Here is an 11,243-nt window from a genome sequence, read left to right as displayed (position 1 = left end):
ACTTGGCAGCAAGCCCCTCCTTTATCTGCTGAACCAACCTTGGTCCATGGTTTTTGTTGTTTGTTTGTCTTTAGATTCACTTATTAATTTTCATGGGTGTATGCTTGAGTGTGTGTGTATGTATGTATGCATATGGATAGATAGATACATAGAGGGGGAGAGGGAGAAAGAGAGGTGAATAGATAGATGAATAAACAGATAATAGGTAGATATATAGACAGGTAGATGAATAGACAGTTGGTAGATAATAGGCAATAGGTATATATGGATATACAGATAGATATGAGTATGTATATAAATATAGATGGATATAGATACATAGAAATAACATATACATCATATTCACATACATATACATATAGGTAGGTACTACATGTGTGTAGAAGCCCAAGAAAGCCACTAGACAGTATTGTGCTCCTGCAACTGGAGTTACAGACAGTTGTGGATCACCATGTGGATTCTGAGAACTAAATCCAGATCTTCTAAAAGGGAAGTGTATCAGTCAGAGCTCTCTAGATTAACAGAATTTATAGGATGAATCTATCTATCTATCCATCTATCCATCCATCCAATGGGGATTTATTAGAATGACTTACAAGCTGTGGTGGTCAAGCTAATAATCTAGCAATCGACGGCTATGCTTTAAAGGTTCAAGAACACGGTAGTTGCTGGCGCATGGTGGCACACGCCTTTGATCCCAGCACTCGGGAGGCAGAGGCAGGAGGATTTCTGAGTTCAAGGCCAGCCTGGTCTACAAAGTAAGTTCCAGGACAGCCAGGGCTACACAGAGAACCCTGTCTCAAAAAAACAAAAACAAAAACAAAACACAGTAGTTGTTGCATCCATGAGACTGGATGTCTCAGCTGGGCTTCAGTGTATTCTAGAATCCTTAAGAAGTAGGGGAGCCGGGCGTGGTGGCGCACGCCTTTAATCCCAGCACTCGGGAGGCAGAGGCAGGCGGATTTCTGAGTTCGAGGCCAGCCTGGTCTACAAAGTGAGTTCCAGGACAGCCAGGGCTACACAGAGAAACCCTGTCTCAAAAAACCAAAAAAAAAAAAAAGAAGTAGGCTCGCCGGGCTTGGTGGCGCATGCCTTTAATCCCAGCCCTCGGGAGGCAGAGGCAGGCGGATTTCTGAGTTCAAGGCCAGCCTGGTCTACAAAGTGAGTGCCAGGACAGCCAGGGCTACACAGAGAAACCCTGTCTCGAAAAACCAAAAAAAAAAAAAAAAGAAGTAGGCTCGAATACCAGTGAAGGAATGGGCTTGCCAACAAGATGAGAGCAAGCAGGCAGAGCAAGAGCTTCCTTCTTCCATGCCCTTTATATAAGCCACAGACAGAAGGTGTGGTCCAGATTAGAGGTGAGTCTTCTCACCTCAAAGATCTGGATCAGAGATGGATCTTCCCACTTCAAATGATCTAACTAAGCAAAAATCCCTCACAGGTATGTTCTGCCATCTTTGGGTTTTAGTTAGTTCCAGATGTGGTCGAGTTGACAAGCAAGAATAGCCATCAAAGATGGCAAGGACTTTAACCTAGAAGCCATCTCTCCACCCCCTGCTTTTTATTGTTTGAGACAGCATCTTGTGTTTTTTGTTTGTTTGTTTTTGTTTTTTGAGACATGGTTTCTCTGTGTAGCCCTGGCTGTCCTGGAACTCACTCTGTAGACCAGGCTGGCCTCGAACTCAGAAATCCGCCTGCCTCTGCCTCCTGAGTGCTGGGATTAAAGGCATGTGCCACCACCGCCCAGGCCCAGTAGCATCTTGTTTTATAGCCTTAGCTAGACTGAGGTTTGCTAAATCTCCCAGACTGGCCTCAAATTCAGCATTCTTTCTGCTTCAGCCCCTGAGTGTTGGAAACTCAGGCAGGTGCTCCATGTGTGGTTTAAAATATCTATTTCCTCCTCCTCCTCCTCCTCCACTTCCTCCACTTCCTCCTCTCTCTCTCTCTCTCTCTCTCTCTCTCTCTCTCTCTCTCTCTCTCTCTCTCTCTCGTGTGTGTGTGGTGTGTGTGTGTGTGTGTATGTGTGTCTAGTGCACGCATGCCAGGGCACCTGTGATGGTCAAAGGGCAATACCCAGGACTCTGTTCTTTCCCTTGATCCATCTTGCTGGCCCCCGATAAAGTATCTTTTTTTTTTTTTTTTTTTTTTTTTTTTTTTGGTTTTTCAAGACAGGGTTTCTCTGTGTAGCCCTGGCTGTCCTGGCACTCACTTTGTAGACCAGGCTGGCCCGGAACTCAGAAATCCACCTGCCTCTGCATCCCGAGTGCTGGGATTAAAGGTGTGTGCCACCACGCCCGGCTCCGATAAAGTATCTTTAAATGAATGCATTTGAACTTGTTATAAACCAGTCGCTGTGTTAGGCTCTGGGCACATGTTGTGGAGGGAGCCCTTGTCACTCAAGGAGCTTGTGGTCTGACAGAAGACTCAGAAAGTTCAGCCCTTGTGACACTGACATGTGTGAGGGGCTGATAGATTTGTGAGCAGCCACTGTTGAGGGAGGCCACAGGAAAGAGGCTTTTACTTATTTTTGTAAAGTGGTCAAGGGGTGTGTCCTGAGGGTTAGCCCTACTTAAGTGGAATTTAGTACTGCCTGACCTTTAGTTTTCTAGCTCGTCGAAGCTTTGAAGACCATGCTATAGCCAGGTGGAAGTGGTGTATGCCTTTAATCCTAACCTAACACTGGGGAGGGAGAGGCAGGCAGATCTCTGAGTTCAAGGCTAGCTTGTCTACAGAATGAGTTCCAGTATAGCCAGGACTATGATGAGAAGTCTTGTCTTGAAAAACAAACAGACTAACTAACTAACAGATCGTTCCAGACTTTGGCTGGTAATGTAGCTTACATGGCAGAATACTTTCCTAACCTGCATAAAGCCCCGAGTTTGAGTCCCAGCACTGCATGACTCTTGTGTGGTGGTACATGAATGGAATCCCAGAACTTAGTGGTAGAGGCAGGAGAATTGCAAGTTTAAGGTCATACTCAATTACACAGAGAGAGCTCAAAGCCAGCTTGGGATACCCGAGACCCTGTTTCAAATAAAAGGCCGTTCAAATAAAAGGGGGTGCGGTGGCTGGAAAGATGACTCACAAATGAAATGCACTTGCTGACCTTACAGATGACCTGGGTTTGTTTTCCAGCATCCATAGGGTGGCTCACAACTGCCTGTAACTCCAAATTTCAGAGGATCTGATAAGCCTTCTGAATTCTGAATTCAAGAGGCACTGCACTTATAAGTACCCTCCCCCTCAGTACACGCGCATACACATAATTTAGCATAAAATAAATTTCTCTCTCTATATATATCTTTTTGGGGGTGGAGTTTGAGACAGGGTTTCTCTCTGTACAGCCCTGGTTGTCCTGGAACTCCATCTGTTGACCAGGCTGGCCTTGAACTCATAGAGAGTTCACCTGTCTCTGCCTCCCGAAGCAGCAATTAAAGGGCTGTGCTACTCCTGTCCCCTAGGCTACGGTTGTAAATTTATATTTTTAAAAGAATATTCCACTGAGTTTGGTGGTGCATGCCTATAATCGTAGCAACTTGGAAGGCTGGGGCAGGATCGCTGCCTGTGTGTTCAGGTTACTTTGTATGACTGTGGTCCTTGACAGTCAGACATCTTGCCTTTTAAAATAAATAAATTAAAAAAAAAAGAAAGCCCCAAAGAAGTAACCTTTAAATAGGAACGATGCCAGAAACAGGAAGAGCAATGATGCCTTTGGCAACTGTTGGGTTGTTTGATGGTACTGGCCTTGACCTTATATGAAAGGATCTGGTGCAAATGGGAAGATTGTAGCTTAACTCAAGGCCTCCGGCCTCCTGCTAAGAACAAAAAGAGTGATATAATTCCATTTGTGTTCTAGATAGGTCTAGATAGTTCTAGATAGAGCATACAGCATCACCATACAGCCTAGAGTATTCCCCACTGCTCCTGATCTCTTGGAAAGGATCCCATGAGACACAATGTGGAACGGAGGACTCGGTCTAACAGGCACACACCATTCTCAATGCTTCACACACTCTGTAGGGCAGAGAGGGAAACTGAAGTAGAGGAGGCCTTTGGGTTGCCTGGGACATCCAGGTAAGCTGAGACAGGACTTAATTGTCCTGTGATCCTTCCTCTTAGATCCCCAGGAACGTTGATTCTCCGGGAGGACAGCTGTCTTTGGACCAGGAAGATAGGGGAGGCTTCTTATCCCAGAGGAAGTTGCCTCTAGTCTGAGGTTAGAGGCAGAAACATTGGGTCCTCTTGGAAGGCCATGGGGAAAACCCTTCGGGGGAAGAAATAGATTACTCCATAGTGTGTGGGGGTGGAGACTGAAGTCTCTCAGCATGGGAGGAGTGTCACAGAGCATGAGATAAGTAGGGGGAAGACGAGGGATTGGAGAGGTGACCTGGCATTAGACCATGCTTTTGATCCAAAAATTTGGACTGTACCCTTAGAGGCTATTGAAAGATTAAATATAAACAGCACTGGTGCTGCGCTGTAGATCAGATCATGCACTCCTCAGTGTCTGTGAGGAGGAGGGATTTTATAGCCTGCATGTAAAATGGTGCAGGCATAAAACCTAGACATGGCTGTCATATACTTTGATCCTTCTCTAGACACTGTATATATGGTGTCTGATCCATTGAATACAGTTGTCTGGCTGTATTGTTTAGGAGACAATAATGAGAAACTGAGGCTGGGGCTGTAGCTCAGTGATAGCATGCTTGACCAGCATGAGAGGGGCTCTGGGTCGACCTTATTTAAGCATGGGAAATGTGTGCCTAAAATCTCAGCGCTCCTTGGGAGGCAGAGACAGGAGGATCAGGAGTTCAAGGCTAGCCTTGGTTATATATGGAGTTTGAGGCTAACTAAGTGAAACCCTTTTTCAAAAGCAAGCAGGCAAGAAGATAAGAGAGGATGAAGAAAAAGGAGTAAAAAGAAGAAGCCACCTGGATTTTGGCTATTGTATAAAGGATTAGGAATGGTAGAGCTGTTGGGGCTCTGGAGAGATGGTTCAGTGGTTAAGAGCACTGACTGCTCTCCCAAAGGTCCTGAGTTCAAATCCCAGAAAAAAAACCCAAAAAAACCAAAAAAGGAATGGCGCAGCTGTAACTCTAAAGTCAATGTAACTTTACTTACCTCTGTGGCCTGGATTTAGTAACTGCTTGAACTTTTTTTTTTTTTTAATATAGAATAGAGTTTTTTTTTTTTTTTAAATGTTAGCAAAGTCCAACATAGCACATGTCTGATTATTTATTTATTTATTTATTATATGTAAGTACACTGTAGCTGTCTTCAGATGCACCAGAAGAGGGCATCAGATCTCATTATGGGTGGTTGTGAGCCACCATGTGGTTGCTGGGATTTGAACTTCAGACCTTTGGAAGAGCAATCGGGTGCTCTTACCTACTGAGCCATCTCACCAGCCCTAGAATAGAGTTTATTCAGGGCATGGGGAGGGGAGTTAAGAAGTAGCAGAGGCAGAGAAAGGCAGAGAGAAGGAGAGAGTAGAGAAGTAGAGGCTGGTCATGACCACCACGTGAAGAAAGGGTGGGAAGGGAATGGGAAGAGAGGGGGAGCAAGGGGGCAAGAGGCACGGGAGAGAAGCAGGAGTAAGAGTGCTTGAACAGTTTTTTATAAATATGATATAGAAATTAATTGGCAAGCCGGGCGTGGTGGCGCACGCCTTTAATCCCAGCACTTGGGAGGCAGAGGCAGGAGGATTTCTGAGAGAGGCTATCCTGGTCTACAGAGTGAGTTCCAGGACAGCCAGGGCTATACAGAGAAACCATGTTTCAAAAAAAAAAAAAAAAAAAAACAAAGCCGGGCGTGGTGGCGCATGCCTTTAATCCCAGCACTCGGGAGGCAGAGGCAGGCGGATTTCTGAGTTCGAGGCCAGCCTGGTCTACAAAGTGAGTGCCAGGACAGCCAGGGCTACACAGAGAAACCCTGTCTCAAAAAAACCAAAAAACAAAAACAAAAACAAAACAAGAAAAACAAAAACAAACAAACAAAAAAAGAATGCAATTGAATTTCTGATCCTTCTGCTCCTAGCTTCCGAGTGCTCTGACTATTGGCATGTGCACTAAGTGTGCCTTGCTTTATGTGTGCGCGTGTGTGAGTGATGTGTGTGTGAATGTGTCTGTGGGATTTTTTGATGTCTGTGTGAGTGTATGTGATTGATGTGTGTGTAAATATGTAATGTGTATATGTATTTGTGCATATATGTGTGTGTGTGTGTACCATGTACGTGTGCGTGCTGATGTGTAGCCTGAGCAGCACCCAGGAGGAAGTCAATGGGCAATTTTCAGAAGCCTGTTCTCACCTTCCATGGTGAAACTCCTTCCCTGAGTACAAGCCAAAGCTACAGACAGCCTGCAGGACAGAAGCCCACAACTACCCTCTCCTCTCCTGACACCCCAGAAGAGGGCATCAAATCTCATTACAGATGGTTGTGAGCCACCATGTGGTTGCTGGGATTTGAACTCAGGACCTTCGGAAGAGCAGTCCGTGTTCTTAACAGCTGAGCCATCTCTGCAGACCAATATATATTTTTCAATTCAATTTTTTTACTTATTCACTTTATATCCTGCTTTCTGCCCCCCTCCCAGGTACCCACTCTCACAATCCTTCCCCTACCCACCCTTCTCTTCTCCTCTGAGTAGGTGAGGCCCCCTCTGCTCTGGCACTTCAAGTCTCTTCAAGGCTAGGTGCATCCTTTCCCACTGAGGCCAGACAAGGCAGCCCTGCTAGAAGAACATATTCCACAGACAAGCAACAACTTTTGGGACAGCCCCGGCCCCAGTTGTTGGGGACCACATGAAGATCATGCTGCACATCTGCTATGCATGTGCGGGGAGGCCTAGGTCCAGCCCATGCATGTTCTTTAGTTGGTGGTTCAGACTCTGAGATCCCCAAAGGTCCAGGTTAGTTGATTCTGTTGGTCTTCTTGTGGTGTTTCCATCCCCTTTGAGGCCCAGCAATCCTTCCTCCTACTCTTCCGTAAGAGTCTCCAAGCTCCATCTACTATGGGTGTCTGTATCTGTCTGAGTCAGTTGCTGGGTGGAGCCTCTCAGAGGACAACTTGATCCTGTCTGCATGGTTCAGGAGTCTGATGAAGGTGGAGGAGAGGTCTAAGTTATCTTTTTAAGACAAGGTCTTTCTATGTAGTACTGGCTGCTTAGAGCTCCCCTTGTAGATAGACTAAGCTGGCCTTGAACTCACAGAGCTCCTCTTGCCTCTGCCTCCTTTTTTTTTTCTCCTCGAGACAGGGTTTCTCTGTGTAGCCCTGGCTGTCCTGGAACTCACTCTGTAGACCAGGCTGGCCTCGATCTCACAGTGATCTGCCTGCCTCTGCCTCCCAAGTGCTAGGATTAAAGGCGTGTGGGCCACCACTGCCTGACTTTTTCCTCTGCCTCCTTTTCTAGTTTCATTTCTACCTCCCCTCCTTTCTGTTTTGGTTTGTTTTATTTCTTTGAGACAGTCCCTCTATATAGCCCTAGCTGTCCTGGAACTTGCTCCATAGACCAGGCTGGCCTATGGACTCAGAGACCCAGCTGCCTCTGCCTGTACTGGGATTAAAGGCGTGTGCTACGGTGCCTGGCTCTCCCCTTTTCTAAGCTCAGTTCTTTGTGTTCCTTCCTTGTGTCTCCACGTTACACAGAGATCTTTCCACCTTTTTCCAAGTATAGGCGATGACCCCTGCTTCAGGATCTTTGCAGTAGCCTCTTTTTTTTTTTGAATTTATATCTTCTAAATTGTCCCTGCATATTGGTCTTTTACAGACAAGGGTTCATCTGACATTTCAGTGAAACCTATGCTATCTAAAACTTAAAATGGTCATATGAGGGCAGCAAGATACCTCAATAGGTCAAGGTGTTATCAGTACAGGACTGTTGACCTGAGTTAGATCCCTGGGACTGACTCTAAAGGTGTTCCCTGACTTCCACACACACATTCTGAGGCATGTACTTGCTCGATGCCCCTCCTCCCAGTAATAATAATAAATTAAATTAAAGAAATGATCATAGCCAGGCATGATAGCCAACACCTTTAATCCCAGCACTCAGGAGGCAGAGGCAGGTGGACCTCTGAGTTTGAGGCCAGACTGGTCTATGGAGTGAGTTCCAGGGCCAGCCAGAACTACATAGTAAGACCCTGGCTGGAAAAAACAAAATAAAATAATAAAAAAATGATCATGTTGATAGTTCCTTTTGCTTTCCAGAATTTTGTCTTCCCTGTTATCCACAGCCAACTGTAGTCTGAAGCTATGAAATTGGAAAGTTTCAGAAATAGTTCACCAATTTAAAAAATCTGTGTGTGGGTGCATGCAGGTGCTCACTGGGCTAGAAGAGGGTGTCTGGTCATTTGGAGCTGGAGATAAGATAGTTATAAGTAGCCAGGTTGGTGCTGGGAATTGAAACCTAGTCCTCTGAGGAGCAGCTATTTCTCTTTCTCTCAATCTCTCTCTCTCTCTCTCTGAGACAGGGTTTCTCTGTGTAGCCCTGGAACTCACTCTGTAGACCAGGCTAGCCTCGATCCGATCCGTTTGCTTCTACCTCCCAAGTGCTGGGATTAAAGTCGTGCGCCCCCACTGCCTGACTTTTGGGCAGCTAACTCTCTTATCTGCTGATCCATCTATGTAGCTTCCAGTTCATCAGTTTCATAACTTTACACTTCTTTAAGATGGAGCTGTTCAAGAAAGCCATTTATCTAACAAAGCCCTCCTCCCCAACCCCCGTAGCAGTGTCCTGGTACTAACAATTTGGACATTCGGAAGGAGAAGTTATGAAGTGCTTCTTTGAAGTGAAAAGGTCAGATTTCTTAATTTAGAAAAAGGATCACTTGTTAGGATTGCTAATCCCGGTATGGGTGAAATGGCAAAAAGAGAAGACATTTGTGTTCATTTTAGTTCAAGTTGTAAAAGTATGGCCGTGGTGTATAGGTTGTCTCTTTTCTCAGAAACAAACAAAACAAAAAAATATTCAACGGGAGAGGCTGGTGAGATGGCTCAGCAGTTAAGAATACTGAGTGCTTTTTCAGAGGTCTTGAGTTTTGTTTCCAGCACCCACATGACAGCTCACAACTGCCTGTAACTCCAGTTCCAGGGACTGTTGTTCTTTTCAGATCTTGGGCTCTAGGCACTCATGCAGTTACACACATACTTACATGCAAGGCAACCACTAATACACTAAACATTAAAAAAATACAAAAAGATATATTATATATATAATTGCTTTTTGACAGGGTCTCCCTACTTAGCTGTCCTGGAACTCACTATACAGACCAGGCTGGCCTCGATCTCAACAGTGATCCACTTGCTATTGCCTCCCTAGTGCTGGGATTAAAGGCGTACGCCACCTTGCCCGGCAAAAGGAGTAAATCATAAAGCATTATGTGCATGAATATGTGCCCGTGAGTGCAGGCCGGAGGAGTCACAAGAAGAGAAAGGCGGATCCGGTAGAACCGAATTTACAGGAGGTTGTGGGCTGCCTCATACAGGTAGTTGTTGGGAATCGAACTCGTGTTCCTCCTCCCTACTTATTTGTTTGCTTCTTTCCCGTGTGCAGCCGCCCTGGATGCGTATTGTGTCCTCGCACCGATGTGCGACGTCCCCGTTTAGAAAGATCGCCCAGGCGTTCACGGGTGTAGCCGCACCGACTCAGAGGAGGAATCCCACCTCAACCCCCCTCTAGTACTGCTCAGGGCCCCGCAAACCGGAAGCAGAAAGTGGCCGTGGCGGCGGCGCGCGATGACGTCACGCAGGCGCCGGCGGCCAGGGGCGGGGGCGCAGGCGAGGGCGGAGCGAGCCGGGCGGCGGGGCGGCCGCGCAGTGTCCGGGATCCAGGCCTGGCAGGGGGTTGTGCGCGCGCGACCGGCCGGCTCTGCCCGCACCCGTGTCGGCTCCGGAGCGGGGCCTCACTCGGGCCCCCTCCATGTGACGGTGCCCCGCGGAGCCTGAGCGAGCAGCGGGTCCGTGCGGAGCCGGAGGCGGGAGGAACATGACATCGCGGAGGTGAGCCGCCCGCAGGGGCCGGGCCGCGGCCTGGGTCCCCGCTGCCTCTGGACTGCGCGGGCCGCCGGGGGTCACACCGGGGACTCCCCGTCTGCTTGGCTTCCCCGCCGCCCCGTCCGCGGGTCCCCATTCATTTCCTGCCGCCCCGAGTTCCTGCTCCCGCGGCCCGGGATGCCCGTGGGGACACCCGCGGCCCCGGCCGGCCGCCGCATTCCTGACCCATTGCCTCATGAGCGTCGCCTCCTGGGGATTCCGAAATAACCCCGCGCGCTCGGGAAGGCGCCCGGGCCACCGCGGGGCCTTCACACAGGACCCTTTCAGGTGCCCCCTTTTCGCGTCTTCGCTCTCGCCCCCAAGTGCCAGAAGTGGGAAAACTGAAGCTCTCTGCAGCCGCTGGGAGTGTTCCTTCCCCACTGTGATCTTTGCTTTGAAAGGTGGGAGGAAAGGGAACCGTATCTGGTCGTGGGATTGTCCCCTCCGTTTGACGAACGTGGAAACTGAGGCTCGGGAATAACGTGCTCGTCACAGGACAGGATTTGAAGCTTAGATTGGAGGCGAATGAGTGAGTTTCCACTTCTGGGTAACGAGACTCCATTAATGACATTGACTTTGCTCTTACTAGAAGCCAGCTTAACAACTGCAGTGGTACGAGGTGGGTGGTGGAATCCCTTTCCTAAACACGACCAAATTGAGTTTTCAGGATGAAGTACATTGTGGCATGTTACCTGGTAAGAGGTGCAAATCTCTCACTGTGTTGCCCAGGTTAGCATCCAGTGTACATTTCCCCTTTATCTCAACCTCCTTAGCGCTGGGGTTACAGGACGGATCACACTATAAGTGCTTGTTTTCTTTAGTTTTTTTTTTTTTTTTCATTTTTTTTGTTGTTTTTTTGTTTGTTTTCTTTAGTTTTAAAATCAGCTTTATTGAGATAAGTTGCACCTGATTCGGCGGACAGTTTGATTAAACCTTGACTTCTGTGTATACTTGAGACCATTACAGCAGTCAAGATAATGCACGTATCCACAACTCCTGGTGAGGTTTCCCTCAGCTTGGTCTTACCAGTCCTCTGCTTTCCCTCAGACCACAGTTCTGGTGCTACCTTTCTTAGAATTTTAGATTAATGGCATTACACTAATATGGACTGTTGGTTTTTTTTTTTTTTTTTTTTTGCGTTGGGGGGGGGTCCTGATTTTTATTATTGAAAAAAAAATTTTTTTAAACATATATTTCTTCACTGTGTGTGGGC

General features: G+C 47.3%; 1 protein-coding gene across 2 annotated transcripts in view; it reads left to right on the top strand.

The window, feature by feature from the left end:
- Window positions 1-9,778: 9,778 nt before the first annotated feature.
- The window catches only part of Ptpn11 (protein tyrosine phosphatase non-receptor type 11), a 62,740-nt gene continuing 61,275 nt past the window's right edge, over window positions 9,779-11,243 (top strand). For both annotated transcript variants that reach the window (XM_021162053.3, XM_085837101.1), the window contains exon 1: window positions 9,779-9,997. In XM_021162053.3, coding sequence (XP_021017712.1) covers window positions 9,984-9,997 — 14 coding nt within the window. In that variant the 5' untranslated portion in view covers window positions 9,779-9,983. The remainder of the gene's footprint in view (window positions 9,998-11,243) is intronic.

This window comes from Mus caroli, unplaced genomic scaffold (genome assembly GCF_978045245.1).
Source record: "Mus caroli unplaced genomic scaffold, Mus_caroli_1 scaffold_4, whole genome shotgun sequence".
NCBI classification, from domain to species: domain Eukaryota; kingdom Metazoa; phylum Chordata; class Mammalia; order Rodentia; family Muridae; genus Mus; species Mus caroli.
This window is presented reverse-complemented; position numbering and strand designations above follow the sequence as displayed.